This window comes from Sylvia atricapilla, chromosome 21 (assembly GCF_009819655.1).
Source record: "Sylvia atricapilla isolate bSylAtr1 chromosome 21, bSylAtr1.pri, whole genome shotgun sequence".
Lineage (NCBI taxonomy): Eukaryota > Metazoa > Chordata > Aves > Passeriformes > Sylviidae > Sylvia > Sylvia atricapilla.
Window position 1 is genome coordinate 8,074,610 of NC_089160.1, and position 26,186 is coordinate 8,100,795.

A 26,186-nucleotide genomic window follows, 5' to 3' on the forward strand; every position below is an offset into this window, starting at 1 on the left:
GCAGCGACCGGAGCGGCCGGGCAGCCGCCATTGGCTGGGCCGGGCAGCCGCCATTGGCCGGGCCGGGCAGCGGCGCCGTGCTGATTGGCGGCCCGCGGGCGTGCGGCGGCATGGAGGGCGCGGTGTCGGACGTGGCCGTGTGTAACCTGGCGTTCGCGGGCCGCCTCGACGAGCTGCGGGCGCTGCTGCTCCGCGACCGGGCCCAGGCCACGCGAGCCGACCAGGTCAGCCGGGGCTGGGCGGCCTGAGGGCGGCCCCTGCCAGCCGCTCCCCGTGCTCGTCCCCCTCACCGCTTCCCTCCCGCAGGATCACCGCACCGCGCTGCACTGGGCCTGCTCGGCGGGACACACGGACGTCGCTGACCTCCTGCTCGGGCTCGGCGTGCCTGTGAACGATAAGGACGATGTGAGTGCCGCGGGCCTGCCCCGGGGCGCCTGAGGGAGCCGTGGGCCGCTGTGCGGGGCGCTCCGGGAGCGCGGGGGCTGCCCGGGCCCTTTGCTGTCGTGGTTTCAGCCTCTGAGAGGCTCTGGCAGCGGCCGGGAGAGGCTCCCGGAGCTTTTGGGGTTCCTTTCTGTCCTCTTCCCTCTCCTCCCGTCGGCTGGTGAGCCCAGCGCGGTGTCTGACACTCGGGAAAGGACAGGCTGCTCTGTGTGCGCTGGGAGGGCAGCGTGAAGGATTTCACAGCTCCTGTGGAAATAGGCCTCCTCCTCTCTTGAGGGGGGGTTTGAGACCTGCTTATTGTCCTGGGATTTGGGGTGGTTCTTGGGGTTTTCACACTGCCTTTATGTCGGTGTGGTCTCTCAAATATGTGCCGAATCATCAGGCACCCTGAAGATTTCTCACGCTGGGGAAGGCAAAAATGAAGCAAGTGCAGGTTCGGTGATTTCACAGCTGGAAAGGAGATGGCCTGCTCCCGTTCTAGAGAAGGAGCTGAAACATTTGCATCCATTACAAAGCGTCCTAAATGTCTTCCATAAAGAATAACATGTTTTCCATAAAGAAGGAAATGTCTCATCAGTTTAGAGAATAGGATATAGAAAAAATGTCAGAAACTTTAATATCCTTTTCTTCTACTGCTGTTTGTTCTTAAAAAGGCACTAGTGTAAATTCTGCAGGCACTAAGTGTTCTGCAAAGATCCCGTGCATAACTGCATAGCAGAAGTGATTTCTCTCATTTAACTGGCAGCTTTTCCAGGTACTGAATGCAGACATGTAAAAAGACATGAGCCTTGTATCTAGTGAAAATCAATAATGTTTAATTTAGCTTTACACTAGTAAGAATATGTGCAGTGTGAGTAGTTCAGGTCTGTCTGAGTTATGCATGATCATGTTTTTTGTGGTCCTGACACTCGTGGTTTTTGTAATGTGGGTTTCTTCTTGCCTCTGTAGGCTGGTTGGACTCCCCTGCACATTGCTGCTTCAGCAGGCCGTGATGAAATTGTGAAAGCCCTCATTGCTAAGGGTGCTCATGTTAATGCTGTCAATCAGAATGGCTGCACGCCCCTGCATTATGCAGCCTCCAAAAACAAGCAGGAGGTATGTATTTCCCTCAGCTGCTGGAGCTGGTGGTGTTCTTGGAAGGAGGATTTAGGTGTGTTAAGTCCACATCCTCCTCCCCCACTCCTTTCTCTTTCAAAACCCTCAGATTGCGATCATGCTGCTGGAGAACGGAGCAGATCCGGATGCGACGGATCATTTTGAGTCCACCCCATTACACAGAGCAGCAGCCAAAGGAAACCTGAGAATGGTTCAGATCCTTGTGCAGCACAATGCCACGCTGGATATACGGGACTCTGAAGGCAATACTCCTCTGTGAGTAGTTTTTTTTATTTTTATTTTGCTTATTGTAGTGTAATCTCTGTGAAATGAAACTCCATTACTTCAGTGTCTTTTTTTTTTTTTTTTTTAATTGTTCATTGCCTCGAAATACTCTCTTGCTTCACATCCCTGTGCAATTAAGAAGTATTTCAGAAAGTCATACTTTGTATTTTGCCTTAGTGGTCTGTACATGCATACTTTAATTTGGGTTACTGCATCTATTTAAAGAGTGTACAACACATTTTATATTATTTTGGAATATGTTGGTTACTGCTGCAGGGTAGAAAGTGAGCTGATGACATTAAAGTCAGGGGAAACTGGTCTTGCAGGCTGGTCTGCTCTGTCCTGCCAAGCAAGAACTCATTTCAGCAGCTTTTCTTCACCTCTCTAAAGAAAATGAGTTGCATTTGAAGTACAATCAGCCCAGTGTTTCTTGTTATCTTAGAGATCAATTTGAATCTGTAAGGGTTACAGCTGCTTCGAAGCTGGTGTCAAAACCACAGCAGAACCCAGATTTTGCTGTGAATAAGACCAAGCAATGTATTTTAGCTGTACATAAGCCTCAGTTTGGAATGCACACAGTTCTTCCTAGGCTGCTGTGCCAAATGGATAAAAGCATTTGCTGCATTTGCAGTAACTCATTATTTTTTAGCATCAGGCAGTTTATTTCTCACGTTCAGTTTAATAGAGATTGCCATGTTCCATTCTCACCGTGGATTATGTTCTCTCTAGCTTTGCTGACTGCAGAGCCAAATCCTAACCCAGAGAACTGTCTTAACATTGCAAGGAGAGCAGCAGGAGGAATATTCTTGAGTTGCTTAATGACAGCAGAGGGACTGGACAGCAAGCTTTGGAATCTGTCTAGGTAGTTGGCTGCTTGTGGATTTGTTGTTCTCAGCTGTATCTTCCCCCCAACATTCACACTTTGTCGTTTTGACCTAGCTCTTTAAAATTATTGCTCTTTAAAAGCTTGGGCAGTTTTTAACAGTGGCTGTGGGTTTCTTATTCTCACTGCAGCCATTTAGCCTGCGATGAAGAGAGAGTGGAGGAGGCAAAGCTGCTGGTGTCTCATGGTGCAAGTATTCACATTGAGAATAAAGAAGAGCTGACCCCCCTGAAAGTGGCCAAGGGTGGCCTGGGAGCCATCCTCAAAAGAATGGTGGAAGGCTAGAGGGGGCTTCCCAGTTGAGTCTCTCTCCTGATGCACTTGTATTTAAGACTGCAAACTTCAGATCGTGGTAGTTCAACTAGGATGTCATGTATGGTATCAGCGTGGTGATGATATGTGTTTGTTGAAGCTGTCCTTCGAGTGCAGTGCCAAAACAACTCTTTGTACTTCCTGTTAATTAAATAGTTCGCTGATTTTAAAGTATTTTTCAATATCTTGCTGTTTTCATTTGGTTTGTAGTGTGATGTGTATAAATCTTCTGCTTCTGATCCCAGTTTAGAATTATTTGTTTCAAGAAACAGGACCAAAAATGCTTTAACTATTTAAAGCAAATTTTTATTTTCTTTTCTAGTCTTTGTTTTTTTCTCTTAGCCTTTGTGATTTCTGTGTGTTTTGTGGGTACTGATTGTCTTTCTCCAGATGATTCCAAGCTACACTGTATTTCTCTTTGTAGAATTCAGTTTGCTCAGTTACTTAGATAATTGTATCCATTTTTGCTACTCTTGGTATATTAACTGTAAAGCTTTTTTGGTTGTTATCCTGTTTTTCTCTGAGCCTTTAAATACATGTATTTGATGAAGTGCACTGGGCTGCCTGCAGAATGCCAGGCACAGTGTCAGGGTTACCTCTGCAAATACACTTGTTTTATAATGGGTGACCTGGATTTATTCTTCTGGGATGTACTTCAATATTTTTTCTTTTTGCTCCTTTTGTAGGTTCCTTTTTCTGTTCTCTTTGACTCCCATATGCAGCACTGACATTTGCAGTTTACCATCTTATAAGAGAAGCCTGGTTTAATCTTTATTTACTCCTAGCAAATCCTGATACTAATTTATTACAAGGCAGAGTCTGAAACGTGACTTCCTGTCCTGATGTTGATAAGATAATTTTTGACACCAGTGAATAGATTTCCCCTTGAACAAAGGATGAAATTCTGTGAAATAAAAAACTTTCCTAAACAACAGTCTTTGATATTATAAAACTTTATTAAACTTACGTATAACATAACCAGTATTTTCTAAATAGCTTGTATGTCTGGGATGTGAACAACAAGATGAAACCCTGCCATCTGTTACAGAGTATGGAAATGCAACATGTTTGATCTTCAGCCTCAAGGAAAGGGTGACATGCAAGCTGACACTTTCTACACTTTCTACAGTTTGACTTGTAGGGATTAAGGTAATGCAATTTATTTTGATATGCAAGACAGAAACTTACAACCAAACAAATACCTTCACCAGGGACTTTAAATGTATCTTAGAACACAAAATGCAGGTTAAATTTCACTGAGGGGACTCCTTAGTTAAGAGCAGGAGGGATAACTTGCCTGTACAGCAAACCCTGGCCATGCAGGTTGAAGGAGGAGCCTGACTGAGTAAATGTTTCTTATATTGCACAGGCACTGCTGAAAATTTGATTGGAGAGCAGCTGAAGCTAAGAGTTCTGTGTTTATTCTTGATCTTTGTGTAGCAAAAAACCCCCTGCTCTGTAGCATTGTAAATCTGCTTCCCCAGGAGATGGTAGCTTGAATTTGGTGGCTTAATATTTGGTGTCCATTTTAATGATCCCTGCTCCCTGTGGGAGGATAAATGGGCCATGCAGCAAAGACTGTTGGAACATCTAAAGCAAATTCTGAAAAATGTTTCTCCATCCTGCATAGCTCTGCAGGGGTTTAGAGCTACACCCTGTGGATCAGTACCTCCTTTGACTTGTGCTTTGCCAAGAGTATCAGTGGGAAGCTGGGAATGTGCCCTATCCTTTTTAATAAACTTTAGAAAAACTCCATAATGAAAACAAACATCTGCCAGAAGGCTTACAGAAAACACCACACTATGGTAAGAAACTCCAAATACATGTTCTTTCCCTTACCTCCTTACTCCCAGCAGCCTGTTTTGCTTCTCATTTTGCCTTTTTACTACCATCTGTTACTCACTGGTGGTTGGAAGTGTGAGAGGAATCTATTAGTCAAGAATGTGGTCAATTCTTCCTTTATTTTATATAAAATCCTTAACATAACTTGAGCAATTTCTACTTTTTGAACAAATATAAAACCTGTGGTGTTCTGGGGAGACTGTACTATCTATAGAAGTTACTGACAACTTTACCAGCATAAGCTCCTATCTTACTTAATTCGGATTTACTTCTTTTTTTAGCTTAAGTGGAATTCAGACACACAAGATTTCCTTGACTCAGGTCTTAACATCTGTTTGAGCGTTCTGATGCCTTTAATGTAACTTATTTTTACTTCTGATGTGCAGAATGAGTTCCTTGAAACACTGCAGGTACTGGCCATGGTTACTGTTCTCTGCACACACAGCAGGCTGGCCAGCACTGGCTCTGGAGAGGGCTGCTGTGGCTGTGACCTGTGTGGACACACAGCATTATACTGGTAGTTGACTGGAAAGCTCGTACTTTGACAAATGCTGCAGCCCATTTCCTAATTAGCTCTGCAAAATAGGCTGAATAAATTAGATGATACTCTTTTTATACTTATATTTTTGTACAGTATAGCTAGGTATATACAAGAAATTTGGTTCACTTTAAAGGCCAAGTCTTCTGCCATTCACAAAGGGCCTGTGTAACAAACCCTTTTTAGTCCACCCCAGTGGCTCCCAATACAAATGCCTTTCACACAAGTTTTAGTCATGCTTCTATGTTAATTCAGTAACAACAATTTTTGTATAAAGGGGTCCAAAGGTGACAAAGAAAACTATTTTAAACTCTAGGCCATTTCTTCTTTTTCTGCTTCTTGCTTCTCATCGTTTTCAGGTGTTGCAGGAGCTGTTGTTTCATCAACACTTGGGTATTCATTGGTTGCATTGCTCGATGGAACTGTGGTTGCAGGAATGTTTTCTTCATTGGGTACCTGAACATAGTCTGCATTGGATTGTTTCTGAGTCATTTCTCTGCAGAAAGACAGGATGAGGATTGTGATCTCACATGTTGAATTCCCATGTACACTAGAGCCTTTCAAAAGAATGAATCTTTGTATTTGCTGAACAGTAACCCTGATGTTATTATGACTGCTCCAAGACTGTGTTAAAAGGTTACACCACCACTGGTGCTGAGACAGAAAGAGTGACAGCATATTAGCTGGAAAGACATCTGCATTGCTGCTTTAAGTGATCCCATTAGAATAAAATGGATTTTAGGATGTTTAAATGTTATGCCAGGAAAGTGGAAAGAGAAATAAATTGAGGGCTGGCAGTGTCTGAGGAGTGATAGCAAAATTTACTGCCTGGTGTGAGCTTTCTGGGAAATTCCATGCACCTCTGGTGTCCCATTGAAAAATAGAGTTCAGTCAGAAAAAGAATTATGAAAGGACTGAAATCTGGGAAAGTAATATAAAATATATTTAGTATTTTAGAAAGTATGGAAATCTAGAAAAGTATTTTTAGTAACAGGTGTTAATCCCATCTATCTTATCTAAACAATAAACCAACTCCCAATATTGAAGCATTTTCACATGGTAAAAAATATCAGATGCTAGTGGATTAATTCAATGCAGTAAGATTTATTAGGATCCAAGTACAAAACTAGATATTAATGCTACATCAGTTTGAAGCAGAAATCGGGTGCATGAGTGACTGATCACTGGGTTGGGTTAGCACAATTCCATGTTAGGAAGTCTCAGACCTGTGCTAAAGGGAAGTCAGTTTTTTTTCTGGCCTCAACTGCATGTAGTTGTTTAGCATTTAACATCAATGGGCTGAATACAGGCTATCCAGTGCATGAGGTTATCCCTACTCTGAAGATCTGGCAATTTAAGGGAAAAATGAGCAACCAAAGCACAGAGAAGAAAGCATCTCCAGGGCAGGATCGAAATGGACATTCTGGGCTCCATTCTGTTGTCTAAACTTCGTGTTTCCTGCAATCTGAGATGCCTGGGGGTGTCCCAAGTGTGTCCTGTAATTTCAGACAGCACTGACTTTTGTGTTTAAATCCCAGTAAATTTGCTGAGGTGACCCTTAGCTGCTCTTTCTTTTACTTCCTCCACCTGCTTTTAACTTTAACCTCCACCCCATTAACTTTAAACCTAAAGAGCTGGTTTTATAACTTGCCACTTTGGTTTGTGTTGTTTAAAAACATTTACTTCACTGTTTTAGATCCTGCTAAGTGGTAACAGCCTGTTAAAATAGGGAAGAGGGTAACTGCACCTTCTGTTAGAAGCACAACAGGTAAAAAGTCCCCCAAAAGTTGTTTACTCTGAATGTTTTCTCAAAACTTGTATTATGCATTTTACTTTAGTCCTGGATTATCAGCAGTGCTTTACAGAAATAATTGTCTTAAAATGAAGCAAACAAATTCTTACTGCATCTCATTATTTGGTGACTTCCTATTTTTTGCCTTCTTGGTTAAGACCCAGACGATAATGCAGATTATAGCAGCTGCCAGAATTGCTCCAATCAGTGCTCCAGCAACAATACCACCCTCTGAATCTGCAAAGGAAAAAAAACAAAAAAAAAAACAAAAAAAAACCAAAAAGATTATTTGAGTTTTTAAAAAGTAGTAGTATAGCATAAACCAATGGGAATTTAGTGCAGGAGCCTTTAGCAGAAAGAAGGGATTGGATTCAAAGGATTCTTTCCAGGAAGGTGGAAGTGAGCTCTCCAAGAAAGTGAGAGCTCTGTGCTAGGGTGGTCTTTGCTGCCTCCTTCCTCGTTGGTAGCTCCTTGTCCCAACAAATTCTCTGTTTATTCCTGGCTAAGGCCAATCCTTGGGCTGTAATACTGACAGTAGGTAAAAGCCATTGCTTTAATTGCAAACACATACTGAAATCCAAGTTGCCTTTATTTCTGTCTTTCAGCCACATCTACAATGCCCCAAGTCCATGTACTACCACATTTCACTGATGGTTGTAATTCCTGGGGTGGGGAGATCCCTGGGACTGTTGGCTGGAGGAAACAGCTCAAAACTCCTTGTCTGGCTGTTCTCAGTAAAGGCTCTGCAGTAAGAACCTGGTCCAGCTCCTGCACCTTGGAAGAAATTAACGTGGGGATGTTAAATCAGTTTTCTAGGTCATTGTAAAGTCTGGGAAGGTCTGGATGAAAACTCCAGAGATCTCCAAATCCTATTCTGTTCTTGAGGAAAAAAAAATAAATCTAAACTTCATAGTTGTTAAAGAATTTTCCTGCAAGCCGTGTATGTCCTCCATCCAAAATGTGATTTTCATGCATTCCACTTACGTTTTGCTGTGAGGTCCAGCTCACAGGTGCTGTTCCCCAGGAGGTTGCTGGCTATGCACTGGTAGTAGCCAGTTTCAAAGGTGGTGAGGTTGCCAATGTAAAGGAGGCCAGAGTTTGGATCTGTGACAAGCAGGGAGCAGGTACATGTTACTCTTTGTATTCTGTGGAGGCAAACAGTTCTCTGCAGTGGGTAACAGAGCTGTTCAGATATTAGGAAAAGGGTTCACCAATTATTGGTTTATTTGTGTGGGTTTTTTAATATTCTTTAAATATCAAATGTTTTACCTTCCTTGAAAATTGCTCCAATGGATTCTGTGGATTAGAAATCCCTGCTCTGGGATCCCAACCAGTCTGGCTGATGTTGAACCCACATTGACACTGTGGTTGTCTGTAACTCCACAAATGAAAATATAACAGGTCCAGAAGATTTTTGGGAGGGCAGGATGTGCTAGTACTTGCATGACAAATCAACTTAAATTCACTCAGAATTTCAAGGGAAGAGAGATGTAAAGGCATAAATACTTCTCTCATTTTAACAATTAAAAGGCATGGACAGGACTCCAACTTTTTTTTTTTTTTTTTGTTGAATAGAAAAAGTATCCTGTGGTTTTGACAGGATGAGAGGTTTTGTCAGTTGATTTGAATAAGTAAAAAACACGATTCTGTGACATTGACTACTTAATGAGGAGGATAAATTTTAATCAGCCTGTGTGATAGACAGCATCTGAAATACTGGAATTTCAGATGCTGCCCATGGTATGTCAGCCCTGTAGGTACATACTGAATTGTTGTGTCACAGGCTTGAGAGTGTTCTCATCCACTCTGTACCAGCGGTAGGTGGGCCGAGGCAATCCCTCTTCACAGTTGCACAGGAGGTAGATTAGATGGCCTTTTTCAGGTGTTCCCTCGACTTTGCAGAAAGGTTTTGATGGTTTGACTGTGAAATAAGAGCAGACACATCAGGAGTGCACACCCAGGGCTGCAAAGATTCACCCCAAGGTCATGCTGCTCTGAGCAAAGACCTGAACCCCATGCACAGGTTTCCATCCAAGAGCAGAGTCTCACATATGGAGCTGACCAAAGCCTCTCCCGTTAAAAAATTGAGTAATATTAAATATATTTACAAGGCCTAGGATACAGTTTTATTGTCTTCCATTTGCAAATTAACTTATTAGGGAGGAGCTGAGACTGAAACTATCAATTATTTTCATTGCAAAGGGCCACTCACTATTCACCATACACCATTCTGCCACATAACATTTTCTTTTGAGACATGGCAAGATCTTTTCCACAGAGAGGGGGAGGATCAAGGCCTGATTCTTTCAGTATGTTAACACTTATGAAGGAAATAAATCAGCTATAGTTCTGATAAAAAATATATCTTTTTTTATATAATGCCCTCACTTTGCACAAAAGGGAAGATTCTGTCTTCACTTGCACCCATTGTTTTTCATTTCCCACCTCCAGAAATGCTTTTGTGGTTTTTTAGAGTGAGATTCTGAAGTGAAGTGAAACTGCCAGCAATGAACACAGCCCAAACCAACAACTTTTCTTGGTTTTCGTGTGAAAAGTGCAATCTTGTACTCAACTGCCCCAAGATTTACTATGTATTTTGGGAATTTTGGATGAAAATTATCCGTAGAACTTTGTTTTTTTAGGAAATGAATTTACATATATCTTTTTCTTATTCCTGGAAGATAGGCAAGTGATGTTGGAATCACATTTCCAAATATCTGTGATTTGTCACTCTGATCAGATATGAATTCTCAAGATAAACGGAATTATTAGGGTTAGTACAATCTTCTATCTTATTAGGAAATAAAAGATCTCATTCCACTGCTTTTCATCCTTTCTGTTCTGCCTTTTCATGGTTGAGCTATTGCAAAACAGACTTTGTACTACTTTCATCCAACACATATTAAGTTTCTAGAGGTTTTGAGAATTGATGTGAGGCAGAACTCTTGGGCTGTGCTGCTGCCTGTCCCTGGATTTATACAAGTCACCATGATCAACATCAGGTAAAATTAGCGAAGTTTTGGACTGTGCTGGGGCTGATTTGTGATGGTTTCAGTGAGAAGCTGTTCCTCCCAGGTAAAATACTGTTTTATTTTAACCAAAACTAGTATCACTTTGTTTTCTAGTATAAAAAATGGAGACAATTTGGGTAGAGAAGAATGAGATTTTGACTGCAGCTGTGCAGTGGAAACAGGTCAGCTGTGGCTGGAAGCTAGAGGGCACCCAGGCTCTGCCTGCCTCCAGAGCCCTTGGAAACTGCAGCAGTGACTCAGGGAGCTTCCCTCTGCATCACGGGCCTTGTTTACCACAGCCTTTATTCCCTCTGGCACTACGTATTTCGAGCTGTGAATTCAGGGTTTCATAATACAGAAAGAAAAAGACAATGCAGCAATAGAGAGGCAAGGCACTTACCCAGCACACTGACAATCACAGATTTTTGGCTCTGTCCAGCATCACCCTGAGGGCTGAAAACTTCACAGGTGTAGGAACCAGTGTCTGAGGGCTGCATGTTGGAGATTGTGATTGATGCATTCCCTGGACTTGTTGAAGCTGTTATCCTGTCCTTAAATGCACCATAGGAGTAAGACTGGCCTCCTGAATAATAATAGATCTGTGATAAAGAAACTATTGTTAGTTTAATAACAAAAGATCTTCTTGCTGTCATGTTTGGTACTCAGAATATATTTGATTTCTGATTAAAGCCAAGCAATGTCACCCCCTTTCTTGCCTCCTCCCCGCAGAAAACATGGTACATTTGAATATATACTTCTAAAGGTTCTTAAAAGGCAAACTTCTCAGGAATGGCATTTTTAATTGTGCAGTTGACAGTATCTAAATCTTTAAAGCTTGATACTCCAAGCACAGACTGATGCAATTGCAAAAACAAAGGTGAGGCCATTGACCATCATATGACAATTCTATGAAAGAATGCTAAGTCATGCACAGTGAATAATGGTATTAAGTGAAGCACTGATAATTTGTGGTAGCATAAATAAGCAGCTCAGTAGAAGATTATAACAAGGATGGATTTGTCATTGGAAAAAGTGGATGGCTGCAGGGCTTTCCAAATACAGAATCTGGCAAACAGAGGACTGAAATGAATTCACAGGACAAAGGTCTAAGCAAAGAAGGCACCGATCTGTTGGCAGCAAATTTGAAAGCCAAAAGGATGCAGTACAAGAACAGAGCAGAGTCATCACACATGCAATTAGAGCAGTCATGCTGTTCTTGTTTGTGTCATCAGCATAGAAGGCAGTGTCATGGACTATCTTGGTTTTTTTGAATTTATACCAGGGAGGAAGTAAAGAATACTTGCTGACCTCAGTGCTTGGAGGGATTCCTATTTGGGACCAAGAAGTTCCCCTTTTTGATAAATAATAAAAAAAATGTTTTGCCAAATGATAGACTTAGTAAGGATAAATGTTTCTGAGGAATGCAACATTTCCTCCTAAATAAAAATTGCTAATTTAACATTGACAAGTTTCACTAACTTCAGTAGCATCAACTGCTGTTTAGCAGCATTGTGGAGCAGAAGTGGCCTCATAAGCCCAAAGTTATTGTCTGCTGATGGAAAGGAGAGGTAGAATTGTGTTCACTGAGGAGCCTGGATGGCAGTGTGAGCCCTGGGCCCTGAGTCTGTTTAGGAACTGCACTGTCTCATCTGCTCTGGGGTCAGTAGAATCGTTCTCTAGGACCTGCCCTCTGTCCAATCTAAGTCTGCTCTGAAACCAAGATCTGAAAGAACAAAAATATGGAAAACCACGACTTGTTTTTAATTGTTTTTCTGAAATGTTAATGACAGTGTTGTATGAAAGTGACAGTGTTTGGGATAGGGAATGTGTTCCCCCAGTGTCTACATGCACACACCAGGCAAAGTGAACAATTCCAGCACACTCAGTCATTTCTCTAAACTGTGAGAGGTGTCCAAATAGAATTACAGGTTGTGACCCAAATAGATCTGACATTGCTCCTACTGGCACTATTCCAGAATCATCAGTGGAAATGTATTTACTGAAGTTGAAGTAACAGCATGTTGTTTAGTGGAAATAGTGGGAAAATGCTTGTAGGAAAACGTTTCACATTTACTATGTCTACCATTGTCACTTGACTGGTATCAAAATTTCCTTTTGATCCAAGTTCCCTGCCTTTTAGGGATACTGCAGATCCTCAGGCATGAAGGATAATTTGCTTTACTTTGCAGATCAACTGATTGCATTTTGAATTAGGAATATTAATTCTTAATTCTATTTATCCTCCCTGATATGGTGTTGACTGAAGTCTTTAAGAAATGTTATCTGAAAGCCTTTATTAGCTTAAGGCAAGGTACACTCCAAAACTGTCAGAGCAAAGCTGGTTTATGCAAAGATATGGCTTTGAAATGAAGGTCAGAATCCAGCTTGCATAGCACCAGCAGCTCCAGGACTGCAGCTTGGCCCCATCTCAAGAGCAATTTTGCAAACTCCTCAGCCAGGCTTTATCTGGATTGCAAACACCAGGTACAATGGATGCAGGGCTCGGAACACCAAAGCATTCCCAGTGTGTGGAACACTGCTGGTACAGTGAGAAGTATGAGAGGTCTAGGGTTAGCTCGATGACAGACCTGGTTAGAAAGTGCTGAAGCTGCACACCCCTCCCAGTTTCCACAGTGTGCATGCAATACTATTAGTTTTTAAATTGATTTTATCCCTTGCAAATGTCTAGAGATGGAATTCTACTGCCAAACCAGAGTCTGGATGTACACACTGTATTCCCTGGGCAAGGAGAGGGTTCAAAATAGGGAGTTTGGTTTAAACAAATCACTCATCAAAAGTTTTCTACTTGGAATTACCAAAACACACTGGCCACATAAGTCTCAATCGACATTTATCTGAGTGTGAGCAATAGCAGAGTATTATTTATCACTGTTTCTTGCAAGAGTCTGAAGTTACAAGAACTGTGACTTGTGACTTCAGCCTCCCCTGAGGCTGTTGTCCCTGCCCTGGGTAGTTCTCAATAGAGATGGGCTGGATTTCCATCTCCTCTCCATCAGCTGCACTGTTGGAGTAGGGCAGTGAAAGGGCTTCCATCAGCTCTTTAATGTGAAATCAACCTCTACAATGATTTAAATGAAGTATTATATGTCAGCATGAGAGGAGTGGCAGGCCAATCATACCATCATACCCTACTAAAGGCTTGGTGGTTGGAAAAAGGGAAAATTCTACTCAGTCTACCTCAGAGAAGATCTTGGATCTGGTGTCCCAGAGTAATCTGGGATTATGTGAGAATGAAGAGTAGCAGAAGGGGTGCACTGAATGCTCATTTAGATGCAGACATCTTCCTGGGAATAAGCCTGGCACTGCAAGTTGTAAATACAGTCTGGGCATGCCAGTAAAACTGCACAGGAGCAATTGGTATATTTGCTCAGTATATTTGACCTGGAGTCAGGGTGAATTACGTGTTTAAGTCCTCATACAATGCACTGAGAAACTAATCCCCTGTGTTCTCTCTTTCTGAGTCAATGAATGCAGAGAAAATATTTTGTGTAGGCTGTTAAATCCGAGGCAGGTGTCAACACAGCAGAGACTATTTCTTCTCTTCATAGATTCAAAAAGAGTCTTACTGGGTCATTTTTTTGTCAGCTATGAACATAAAGGCAGTGAAACATTCTCAGGTAATGTATTCAGCTCCTCTGCAAGCTCCTGCCTGTTCTCTCTTCTCTCCTGTTCCACCTTATCTCCCTGGCTCTGGAGCTCATTGCCTAAAGGAAGGTGGTAAACACCAAAAAAGGCTGAATAATGTTCTAATTAATTGCTGAGTGCATATCTTGTCCCAGAGGTGTGATTGGATTGTGTACACAGGAAATTTCATTTAAGAGGAGTATGTTTCAGTTAATTGGCTGTGAAATCATAGTCCATTTTAAACAATATACTCAAAATGGTTATTTTAAACCCTGGTTCAAAGTAGTTTTTTGCTGTCCTTGAAAAGCTGGTTTGTGGCTTTCAGAAAACTGAAATGAAAATCTTTGCAAAAGTTTTGATTCAAAAGTAAAATACCCTTGTTTTCTGTTGAAGATATGGAAAACTTTTTGGCTTTGGGCAACTGCCAGCTAGTGTTTCCTCCTCCAGACACACGTCATTGACTTTTCCTTCCATATTACCTAAAATATGTGTATGGGAAAACTGTATATTTAGTCAATGGTAGACTTTTTCTGGAAACCTTTTTTTAATCTGATGTGATAAATATATTTGAAGTGCACCATCTTAAATGAAAAAAAAAAAAAAGCAAAAAGATTCTGCTGTACTTCCCTTCAAACAATGAGCTTTTCGTGTCCTCACGCAAATCATGAGCAGCTCTAGTGAAGTCAATGATTTACCAGAGCAGAAACAATATTGAGGGTGCATTAATGGTTGTTGCTCCTCCTTACCAGCTGGTTTGTCCTGGCGAGTTATTTTATAATGGTGCCTTTTCACATTTCATGGGAGCAGCTGCCTGAGTGACTAACCAAACAACTGAGAGAAAAAGGAGAGGAGATTATCACTCTTAAAACTGTTGTCCCTAATAACTTCATCATCTGAGACACTGGTTTCTGCTGAACAGCAAAGTTGCTCAGAAGACATCTCCCTGACCTTAGAAGGGGTTGCAGTTTAGTTGGTTGCTCAGCCTGGGGCAGGCAGTGCCTAGAGCTGCTGTCTCCATCCTTCTGAGGCTGTGCTGTGCTTACCCTTCATGGCCACGGGCAGTTTGTTCTAGAGTGATGGTGTGGAAAGTATTTTCCTGCAGAGGAAGCAGTCAGCAGAGCTGATGCTGAGCTGAGGACTTTGAAAGGCTGCCAGATGTTCAGCAGAGTGTGAGGAAGCCACTCACAGGTTTTTGTTGTACAACTTCTGTAGAAAGATCTTCCTTGGGGTGTGAAGGGGGTGTGTGAAGAGGCAGGCGGGAAATTGGAAGAAACAAGCCTCCCTCTGCTTCTCTTCTTCTTTTGACAGGACAAATATATACTAGAATTTGTGTAAATGTGTCTTTCAGATGGCTTTGGATGGACTAATTCATCATTTCCAGGTCAGTTCCCATCCCCATCTCCTGGAGTCCCTGCATCACAATGCTGTACATGCCTGCTACTTCTGGATATCAAAGGTGTGAGATGAGATGTACTTGAAGGTGCATGACAAAGTGTCCTGCTTAACCTCCACAGAATGCTGACCTCCTGACTGGGGGGCAGTTTCAGGACATGACCTCTTTTCCAGGACTGTCTTGCCTCCCCCAGCCTCTTCTCCCTTTCCCCCAGCAGCACATGTAAAGCTCCAGCTTTGCATCATCCTGCTGGGTGACGTTTTTCTGATGGATTCAGCCTGTGAGTCACAGTCTTTGCCTGGAGAGCTGGGAAGCTCCAGCATCCACAGGGCTCTGTCCTTGGGTTGGTTTGTCATTTTCTGTTTGACATTTTCTCAAGCTGCTAGGAAATGGAGGATATTAACGACTTCACTGGTTTAAGATCATGATCTCTTTTTGAATTCTGAGGACAGACAAAATTTATAAAATAGCAACAAGGGTAAAAAATGTTCATCATTTCCTTAAGCATTTTACCATGTAATTAGAGAAGAAATTCCCCTCCAGGTAGCACATTCAGCATGTTAATGAAGGCCCAAAGCTCAGATTCTGAACTCAGCTAGCTAAGGAAGCAAATGTTCACACATGTGTTAGCTTCTTTGACATGTGTCACATGACTGAGTCTGGGCCCAAATCCCTTTTTTGATCTGCAGCTTCTTTTCACACGTTTTGTCCCAACTCTGATCTGCCAAAAGGTACTAGGGATATTATAGGGATGTCCCTTACGGGGCTTTTTGCATGGGGAATTGAGGATATCAACAGTGACAAGAAGGGTCTTGTCACAAAAGTGCACTGGCAGAAGAAGAAAGGGAGGGAGTCAGAAGCCTTTAGAGAGTTAATCATTCAGCAGCTTTAAGTGATGCAAATACATTGAAGGAGCAGCTCTTTCATGTTCTCACAGTATCATTCTTGTGGCTGAACTATTAGTGAATAATTCCTGCAGTGCATCAAGAACAAATGTGTTTTCTTAGTGCATTTGGTGTAACTCTTCAGCAGTTATTATTAGACCTCAGTTTACACTGGGCTGTACCCTGTGCTTCATGGTGAGATAGGAATCCTGCTGCAGCCAGAGTTTGGAATGGGTTATGGCTGGAACACTGAGAGGAAGCTGGTTCAGCTCAGTGTCCTCAGTACTCATCACATCTCAAAATGTTTTTATATTCTAGAAAGGAGATCCAGGATGATTTTTTTTTTTATGTAAATATGTAGCCCAAAGTTTGGGCTAGCCAGTCTTGCTCACATTCAGCCCAGAGGTTCCTGGTGGGTTCACACACCCCTCAGATACCCTTTGGTTGGAATATTCCTGAAGGTGCCAGTTCAGCCACCTAAAATAGGTGTGTGGGGGGGGAAACCCCAACACAACAGCTACATCCAAAATAATTTTGACAGAGAAAAATGCAATAAAAAAACCAGGATGAGTTAAAAATTCTGAATGATGCATCCGATTCAACTTATTTCAGTCATGTGCTGGTTTTGAGATTTCAGTACAGAACATGAACACAGGTTTCACAGTAGCACAGATCTAGCAGAAGCTATTTAGCTCTGTTTTCTCCCTTAAGATGATGGGGATTGTTTTCTTACCTTGTATCTCCAGCTACATCTTCCCCGTGCATCTGTCACATACACCGTCTTTTGACAAAGCCTGACTGACTTTTCATCCATACTCAGAATACCGTGACACGGGGAGTGCTGCATTTGAGTAAAAATGTGCTGATCTGAGAGTTACATGAGACTTTCAATGTTCCCCCAAAACCAAAGAGCCACTTCTCCACACAGCTCCCCACCTACCATCCGTGCTGATCACAAGGGCAGGGTGACCCATGTGTGTTGTGTTCTGCAGAAATATCTCAGGCCTTGTCAGCCACAAGGTGCAACAGAAGCTTATTCCTAAGTTCTACCTAAAATTAGGCAAGCTGAGATTGAAGTCTTGATGCCTTAAGTTGGAGCTTTCATGTATTTCAGGTTCTGTGCTGCCCAGGGTGCAGCTCTGAGCTCACAGTGTCACTCAGCTCTGCACAGAGTAGGCAGAAAAACTCTTTTCCTGCTGGAGACCAAGGACAACTTTCAGCCCCAAAGCACAAACAAGGGTGGGCTGGAGGGAGGGACAAGGATGGGACCTCACAGCCTGGAGCTGGAATGGGACAATTCAACCCCAATGTGCAAACGGACCAAAACTTATCAAAGTGTGAGACCTTGTGACTGTTTGTCCATTTTGGGTCCATTTTGTGACCATTTTGTGACCATTTTGGGTCCACCTTGGGTGTAGCCCTGGCCAGGCTCTTGTCCTGCCCAAGGTATGCCCTAAAGGCCTTTCAATAAATATCTCCTTTGTTCTCTGGCTCTGTGCAGTCTGTTTCAGCTCAGCCTGCCCAAGGCGTCAGTTTGTGGCAACCACAAAGGGATAGTGAGGCATCAGTCTAATGTCTGCTCCAGACATCCCAGTTACAACCTGATCGTTTTCTATTTGTCTGCACTTCCCTTTGTGATAGCCACAGGCAGTGCACCATGGTCCCACTGACATCCAGACTCACTCCAGCTGCAGTGACCTGACAGCATCATCTCCATTCCTCTGCACTGGAGGCGTTGCCTCTGCTTCCCATGAAGCTCTTCCTTACACTGCCTGCTCAGTCATCTAAGTGCTTGATAAAACTCAGTTTTAAAATATCACCTCTGGGCAAAAAATGGGCTTATGGATGAGAGAGGCCCTTTCCAGGGAGTTTTCCTGTACTGCCGGAGGAGGTGCTTCACAGAGGCTCATCTTCCTCATGGGCTGGGATGGACTGCTCTGCTCCCAGGCTGCTGTCCCCTGCAGCACTGACACAGGATCTCAGGTGTCTTGTGGCTGCAAGGGTGTGAAGGTGTCCCCTGAACTGCTCAGGCTACATGAGGGGGAATTTTTGTTCTTTCAGAAGCTTTTAAACAGGGCTGGCTGGCCTCTGGCTCTCCCCTGGGGTAGCCCAGTGCCCATGGCTGTGCCCTGCTTTGTGCTGGGCAGCACAGTTGTGCTGGTATTTGGATTACTGATAATCTGAATTTGGGCTGTCAGGGTGGAAGGAGCTGACACATCTGTGCTCAGGTCACTCTTCTTGCCTCTTCCCTCCTTTGGGCTTTCCCTTCTTGTCCCCTTGTGCCACAATTTCACTTTTTTTTTGAGAAAATTTTCATAAGAGGTCTATCAGTAATTCTGTTTTGCCTAAAAGTAACAGGCATCCATGATATGGACATGCCACAAGTTTGCTTTTTTTTTGAGAAGATTTTCATGGGAAGTCTATCAGTAATTCTGTTTTGTCTAAAAGTAACAGCCATCCATGACCTTTACTCATATAGTGAATTTAAAATTTCCATCAAGAATCCTGCCCTGGGCACATCTTGGTTAGCCAGGTAGTGTCCCTGATCATTTCACTGACTGGAGCTGTGGGTGGCCTGGGCTGGAGGCTCCAGGTGTGGCCCAGGTTAGGTTCAGGAGCTGTATTTAGCTTTACAAGGCTGCAGCCTCGCCTGTGAAGTGTCAACAGAGTTGACTCTTTCAAACATTTACTTAGGTGCTTTACACTGGGGCGGGCTGAGTGACTCAGAGCATGAAATGAAGCACAGATGTAGGTCTGAACAGGAGACTTCACCTCATGAACCAGGCCAGGCTGTGATGCAGCCTGGGTGAGCAGAATAGTGCCAGCCTCAGTTTGTCTAGATGTGAAATAGAGATCACTCAGTGTTGGAAATTCCTTGAGATCCTTGGCTGGGAGTTATGATTTAGAACTTAAATTCAGCATTAAAGGACGTGTTGCTAAATGGCAAAAAGAAAAAGTTAAAAATATCTATGGCATCCTATTTTCCAGGATTTTATGCTTACATTATTAAGTTCAACTGAGGGAAATTACTTCTACTAGAGAAACTTCTCAAGAGAAGAGCAGAGTTTGGCTCAATTAACGAAAAAGTTTATATTTACCCATATGTGAAGCTGTGTTTGAAACAGTGCTGTGAACACCTGGCTGTGTTTGCTTCCTCCCTTCTCATGGTGCTGCCTTTGAGCAGCCTGCCTGTGGTTCTCCTCCCTGCCACGGGGTAACTGCCGTGGTCAGAGCAGCTGTGGAGCCTTAGGAGGGTGGGCAGGGCAGGACAGGGCACAAAAACACCACAGCGAGCAGCAAAAGACAAGCCCAACCTCACAGAGGCTGTGCTGGGAGGCAGATCTGCGTTGGTAGCTGTTGGAACCCTGGAAGCTGAGAATTTTAGGCTTTCTGTGCTGACAGGCACATTACATTTGACCTGAGGCCATGGAGAAGGATTCCAAAATTGAGTGACAGCACTGGGATTGTGGGTCTGTAGCTTGAATAGAAGGGTGGGATCTCACAGGGTGGAAAACTTAGAGTTTAAGGGTTTAGTATATAGTGATACATATAAAGCAAGATGGAGGATTTAGCCTACGCCTAAATTCTTCTTTCACCTTCTTCTCCATGGCTCTGGGTGGTGTTTTGTAATTGGGTAGAAGAATCTGCATTGCGGGCTACAGGTGTTTGGTTATTAAGTTAAAAGTAAAAAAAAATTTAGGTCTCATTTAATAATTGGACAGTTTGTGCTTAAAAGACCTTGGAAAGAGTTAGAGACAAAGCCATTTTTCACTTTGTTAGCAGAACTCACAACTTGTGAGACAGTAACACGGATAAGGATTAATAAACATCTGAGTCCAAACTGTGTCTCTTGAGCATTTAATCCCAGTTGTAACTACAGAAAAGAAGAGAAGAAACCCACATTTGAATGGTGCCAGGGGTAGTTTAATGTCCCTAAGTACTCAGGGATTTTACCTTGTCTCAAGGGGAGGCTGTGCTTTTCATTCCTTTGCAGCCCTGCTACCTGAAGGTCCTGAGTTCAAGCCTCACACAGGGCACCATTAAAACATGGATTTCTTATCTTCTTTTCTGTACTTCTTATAACTTCAATCTGCTTATTTCTCTTGATTGTGACCAGAAAAATGTATGGCATTTAGTGTGTTGCAATATGGAAAATTTGATGCAATAGAACCAAAAGACTCTAGCCAAACCTGGAGAAGACAAGCTTGATCCTATATCAGCGCTGTACTTCCCACTTGAACAAGTGATCAAAATTTAAGATGTGACATACTGGATCAAAATTATAATATATTGTACTATATACGACTTGGGAAACCTGTAGCTACCACCCTTTCAGGAATAATTCTTGATTTAATAAAACAGTTTTAACTTGAGGAAAGCAAACAATGAGTAACAACTACTCAGCTGCACAATCAGGCAAGGCGTGCCTACATCGGTCTGGCACTCAGCTAAAGTCAGAATTTGGGATAGGCCCAGGGTTTGTATTTAGCACTGATACAGGCTTTATCTGTGGCTGTGAGATACTGCAGGTGAGTGAGCAGTTCTCTTGCAGGTTAAATTGCCATTTCTTACACACTGGCTATTGCTGTTCAATGCCAAATATGTTACAGTCTGCACACTCTGCAAATTGCAGGCTAATTCTGCTGTAACTGATAAACCAGATGGAAGGTACAACTGTAGCAGCAATGGCAAATCTCCTACTGTAATTAATATTATTAAATTTATTAAATTTAATATTATATTAAAAATATCCAGAGTGTAGATTGTGACACTCCTCTAAGTCAAATCTTTTTACTTCAACTCTCAGCTGTAACACCAGGCAGGAGGATTGAATTTTCAGAAAAAAAAATGTTTGCAATAGGATAAAACCAATGGGAAATGATTGTCCCACTAGCACAAGCCTGACACCAGGGCATGGAAAAGGAATCTCAGTCATCTCCAAGGATTCAACAACACTTGTAACCAGGATTACTTCTTACAAAGGAAGAATTCCAATCCACTGCCTGGTATTGGTGTCCTTCCCAATCCCATCTGTGTGACATTCCAGCCTACAACACAGTCTCATTATACCCCCAAAACAAGATATTGTTTGGCTCTGCAGCCTCTTGGGGTCTCAGGAAGGGCAGGGACCATTTGCCCTTGACCTGTAATTGTTCTGTTTCCACAGTGACAGCCCTGGGATGCCAGGAAATACCAATGCAAGTTTGCTGTGGCAAATTTCCTGCCGTGACAACTTTCTGCAGAGTGCTGCCAACACTCTTGCTGCTCTCACTGTGCTCACAGTCCACTGTCATGCACAGCACCTCTTACTGAGCTGCCAGAACTGCAGTGCCTGAGTCAAGGAGCTCTCATTTGACCCTTAAATGGGGAACAACACATTATTATAGGCAGGGGCGTCTCACCAGGAAAGCAGCTTTGACAATGGCAGGAAATATCTGCCAGACAAGAGAAAAGGGAGCTGGTCCAGGAGCTGCAGCACTCGTGTGATTTTTGGACACCTGGTCTTTGCTTCACACTTCCTCTGTGACTTGGAGGGAGTTGTTTGAGCATCTGAATTCCTTTTGTACTTTCTCATCAGTTTGTGAAGGCATTCAGGCATGTCAGAACTAGGAGCCTAGATAATTTGTTCATCTGTCCCAGATTTTCACTGCACCCCAGCCTTTAATCTCTAGGGTCGGAGCCCCAACATTACCTAGTCTGTAGCAAGGATAACCCTATCAAACACAACAAGACCCTTTGAGGACTTAAGGATATCTCAAATATAATCTCACAGTAAAATTATTGTTACATTTCATAGTAATAATAAACAAACGCCTTACGGTGTGCAGCTGGCTCTCTTTGGCACTGTAAAAACTCCACTGAATAAAGAAATTTCCCAGAGGTGCAGAGCTGGTGTATGTGCAGAGGAGGGTTGCATTTCCACCTGCTGTGACATTCACTGTCTTCTCGGGGACGGTGACCACGACCCCGCTGCCGCGGCCTGTGGGCAGGAAACGTGGGGAGGAGAGATCAGCTGGGGCTGGCCCTGGGAGCTGTGCAGGGATTCCTCCCTCACTGTGTCCTTGGAGAAACCTGCAGGATGGACCTGGCCCTTCTCCTCCTCACTACAGTTCCCCTTGGGCTTGGTGTGGAAATTTCAGGGATAACAAGCTGGGATTGGGTAAAAGATGGCAAGCTGGATAAATCCCCCAGAATATTCATGCCTTTACAACAAATAATATTCTTAAAAAGCAGACATCCTAAACCCCTACTTTTTCTCAGTGGCTGATACTCATCTTCTCACTAAGAGCATGTGGTTAAACTGAAACTTTGTGCTCACAGAGCTCTGCCGTGCTGGCATTCTCATTCACAGCTGTGTCTGCTCCTGTCTTACACCTTTCTTGCCCTTTTTGAGTGGGTTTTTTTTTTTTTGTTTGGTTGAGTTTTTTTTGTTTTGTTTGGTTGGTTGGTTGGGGTTTTTTTTCAGTTATTTCTTTATATATCTGATCTCCTTTGCTGTGGAGCATCATCAGTCACAGTGTTCTCGTTTCACACACCCTTATGTTCTGACTTGGTGGCACTGTTGGATCCCTCAGGCTGGAGCCCAGCAGCTTTTCTCTGCTTTGCTTTGGATAATTACTTTGCTTTTGTTTAGGTTTCTGAGGGTTTACCTCCAGAAGCTGGTTTTATTTTTTCCTCCAATGCTATTACATTGGAAAAATCAAACTAAACTTTCTGGAAGTGCTTTTCCTGTGTGGGTTGTAGGGAGTCCTTTGATAACTTGACCAACCCTTTCTGCCGAGCTCAGAGCAGAGAGGGAGCAAACACAACTTGTCAGCCCTTCCCCACAGTGTTCTGATCAGTCTTGTCTACACAGTCACAGCAATGAAAGGAATCAAGCACCACCTTACACTGTTTATCTGTTCCTATCCTCTGTGAATTACTGGCCGTGATGACACATGACAGCAAAGGTAGAGCTGTCAGAAAAATAAGCCTGGATTTCGGGGTTTTAGTAGGCCACTGAGTCCAGTTTGAAAGCTAAAGATTCGGCCTGAGAATGTATTTCTTTTGAATGGGATGGAAAACAAAACATTTTGGAACATTCTATGCAAAACAGGCAAGGTGAGAATTTCATATTATAGTAATTTTCACGTGCATTTATTGCATATATTAATGACTGAGACAATGATGTAAAATATTTTTGTCAGTGCAGAGCCTGTGCACCTTAGTTTGTTTTTGAGAGTTTAAGCAGAATCTGCAGTAATACTGAAGAGTATTTTGCTGACATTAACAGCCCTGTGAGAGAAAACATTGTTTATAAAAAGAAATAATCTATTTTGTCATTTTGAACTATGGAAATATTGCAAATTCATGAGTTAGTACAGTATGCAAACCCATCTCAACTGTTTTCCTTGTTTGATGGCTTCAATGGTAAAAGCTCACTGCAAGGAGGAAAGGAATAATATACTTTCCATGCTGAATGTGGCAAGGATGAAAATTAATGGGTTTAAACTGCAACAAGATCTATATTGTATGTGAAGACACATAATACAGTGTCACAGGAATGGCTGGAGATTGACCTAGATGTGTCAAACCTGCCCTGGGGAAAGAGAGGATCCCAGGAGTGGCTGCCAGTCCTACTTGTCTTGTGAGCTCACAGCAGCTTAATCCTTACTGAGATCTAATTTAAAAGCTGTGCCACGTTATTTTGGGTATCTCAGTTCACTGTTCTCAGCTTTAAGAATTAGTGTTTTGCAGAAGATGATAGCTTCTTGCCACATGTGTTTACTTTCTGCTCTTTGCAGGATTAAAGGTACTATCTTTCAACACAGTTTTTTCTACTGAAAACATCCATTTTCCAGTCATCTGTTCCACATATTTGTGTTTCTCTGGCTGTAGAGTCAGGAGTGCCCCAGAGCCTGACTGTTACAAGCTTTTCCTGAAGAAATTAATTTTAGGAAAAATCACTCCACAAAACATTCTAGTTTCCATAAAACTGTGTTTTGAAGAAATACTAGAATAAATTGAAATAACCCTCCCTCAAGTAAAGAGGCTGTTTAAAGCCAATACTAGTTGCAATGTGGCTCTTTTGCCTGACAGCAGAGTGAGCTGGCCCCACAGAGCCTGTTCCCTCACCATGAACATTAATGGGAATTGCAGTTATGGCTTCCCACCCTTAATCCCATTTCATACACACAGGCCTTTTGGTTTAAAATTTAAAAAAGAAATAAGGATAAGAAAGAGCTCAGTGAAAACAGGTAGTGTGAACAGGACCATAACTTGTTAAAAATGGCTGATCCCTGTCTTTACTCATCAATATCAGAGTGCGACTGTTTCCTTCCCACAGAGAAAGTCATTGCAGTTAATTAGGAATCTCCCACTTTCACTGAAGTCCTTTGCAGTTTTTAACACTCATGAAATAAATCCAAGTTTGCTTGGATCTTTTCTGAGCCACAACAGTTGTGCCCGCTGATATGGGCACATTGCTAGTCTTAAATCCAGAACTTTCAGATTAGAGGACATGGCTTTGAAAAGCATCTATGGCACCAATTCTGAATCACTTTTCATATCTAAGGTAAAAATCTGTTGGGTTTATATGTGTGTGAGAGAATACTCCAGGAGCAGCTACTTAAAATATTTCTATGGCACCCAAAGCAGATAATTCCATCTGGAAAAGAAGATTTCATTTTCTGTAGTGGATACAAGGGCTGCTCATCTCCATGGAGCATTAAAATTACTGCTTCTGTACATATTAAATGTAAAGCTTAGCACAATGAAAAGCCCTTGAAATATGAATAATATATAGTTTTTACTATACCATAAAATTCCTGGATTCCACAAAGTATTATGTCCTCATTTAATTTCAGGGAAATCCAAAGATTATTTGCATGCCTAAATTTAAGCATCCCCCCGACATTTTTTAGCAGTTGAGGGACTGAGGCAACATTTTCCAGCCCTATTATCAAGGGGAGACAAAAGCCAAATATGGAAAAACCTGACCTTGAAACACTTGAAAGACCTGAATGCTCCACACAAGAGCTTTATGCCTCTTCCTGACATCAGAGCAAAGCCTAAATTCTGTTCTGGAGCAAGAAGCTCTTGCCAGGCAGGTGTCAGTTTGTGGATTTCCTTTGAATGGGCTGGCAGTGTAGCCATGATTTTTGTTCATCCTGGGATAATTTATCTCGAATGTCCTCCCAGTTTTCTAGTCAGGTTCACCTGCTCTCTCACTTCAGCAGTTCTTTGTTCCAGCCCTGTTTCCATCAGTTTGTTATTCTTACCTGCAAGGATGGCCAGAATTGGAAGTATCTTCAGCATTGTTGTCCTTTCTTGATGCTGGGAGAGAAGAGAGACCAGGTGCTGCTTCTGGCTTCGACTGAAACTCAACTGTTGTATTTTTTGAAGTCGGTTTTTTGCTTTCCTTATCAGCTGTGTATCAACACGTCAGTGAGCTGTTTCATTCTCCTTTATCACATGTGTGCCTTTCTCCGACTAGTGGTGTGACTGTTCACTTGAAACCATTCTGTGGGGTTTGAGCAACCCAGGCTTTTGTTAATAATAAACCTCTGAATCAGAGGAGCCCAAATTCTCCCACTCCTTCCAGGGCCCTGCAGTATTTGCCTACCTGAGTACTTGCACCGAGTACAAGGAAAGTATTTGTGGAGCTATTTAGCAGTCAGTCTGATTACTAGTGTTGGGGTCAGGCCTAATATGAATAATCTTTATTTCCTGTTAATTCTGTCATTTCAGAAATGGGCATGTGTAGATAATGCATTGTCAGTACATTTTCAATTCAGAACATGGATCTAATACAGTTTGTTCAACTTCCTGCAGGAGCCAGATTGGCTTTTTGTGCTCTGTGTTGTTTGACTGAGGCTGATTCAGAGTCCTGAGCTGCAGTGGGAGAGCTGGTTCTGTACACAGCCATGGGGAGTGAGTGTCTGAAGGCAGAGCAGAGGGCACCATTGCCTTGTGCCTAGAACCAAGGCAGCTAACATGGTCAGGGATTTTTTTCTATGCTTGTTAAAAATATGGGACTTTTGGAAGGTGGGGATCAGCATCTGGCATGTGAGGTTGGAGAGGAAA

The 26,186-nt window shown here is 42.6% G+C and overlaps 2 protein-coding genes across 3 annotated transcripts; one reads left to right on the forward strand and one right to left on the reverse strand.

The window, feature by feature from the left end:
• Positions 1-45: 45 nt before the first annotated feature.
• PSMD10 (proteasome 26S subunit, non-ATPase 10) lies at positions 46-3,950 on the forward strand. Its single transcript, XM_066334109.1, has 5 exons — positions 46-224; positions 307-405; positions 1,390-1,536; positions 1,646-1,812; positions 2,836-3,950. The coding sequence occupies exons 1-5, from the start codon at positions 111-113 to the stop codon at positions 2,987-2,989; spliced, it is 681 nt and encodes a 226-aa protein (XP_066190206.1). The 5' UTR covers positions 46-110; the 3' UTR covers positions 2,990-3,950.
• Positions 3,951-5,127: 1,177 nt separating this feature from the next.
• On the reverse strand, positions 5,128-25,459 carry VSIG1 (V-set and immunoglobulin domain containing 1). 2 transcript variants are annotated; one of them, XM_066334106.1, is made up of 8 exons: positions 25,382-25,459; positions 21,941-22,101; positions 16,855-16,962; positions 10,600-10,798; positions 8,954-9,109; positions 8,173-8,292; positions 7,299-7,425; positions 5,128-5,892 (listed from the first exon to the last, which is right to left on the reverse strand). In XM_066334106.1, exons 1-8 carry the CDS (start codon positions 25,416-25,418, stop codon positions 5,709-5,711), a joined length of 1,092 nt encoding a protein of 363 aa, XP_066190203.1. In that variant the 5' UTR covers positions 25,419-25,459; the 3' UTR covers positions 5,128-5,708. The 2 variants fall into 2 exon arrangements, with proteins under 2 accessions (XP_066190203.1, XP_066190205.1); XM_066334108.1 differs by lacking the exon at positions 16,855-16,962.
• Between the last annotated feature and the right edge of the window lie 727 nt (positions 25,460-26,186).

What these genes read in the sequence shown, in the direction of transcription:
- PSMD10 (XM_066334109.1), top strand. Translation starts at nt 111, where the DNA reads ATGGAGGGCGCGGTGTCGGACGTGGCCGTGTGTAACCTGGCGTTCGCG. An exon ending in CTGTGAACGATAAGGACGAT is followed by an intron (nt 406 to 1,389) that starts GTGAGTGCCGCG and finishes TTGCCTCTGTAG; the next exon opens with GCTGGTTGGACTCCCCTGCA. An exon ending in TCTGAAGGCAATACTCCTCT is followed by an intron (nt 1,813 to 2,835) that starts GTGAGTAGTTTT and finishes TTCTCACTGCAG; the next exon opens with CCATTTAGCCTGCGATGAAG.
- VSIG1 (XM_066334106.1), bottom strand. Translation starts at nt 25,418, where the DNA reads ATGCTGAAGATACTTCCAATTCTGGCCATCCTTGCAG. An exon ending in AAGAGAGCCAGCTGCACACC is followed by an intron (nt 16,963 to 21,940) that starts GTAAGGCGTTTG and finishes ACTCAAATGCAG; the next exon opens with CACTCCCCGTGTCACGGTAT. An exon ending in GCTGGACCTCACAGCAAAAC is followed by an intron (nt 7,426 to 8,172) that starts GTAAGTGGAATG and finishes TTTCCTTTGCAG; the next exon opens with ATTCAGAGGGTGGTATTGTT.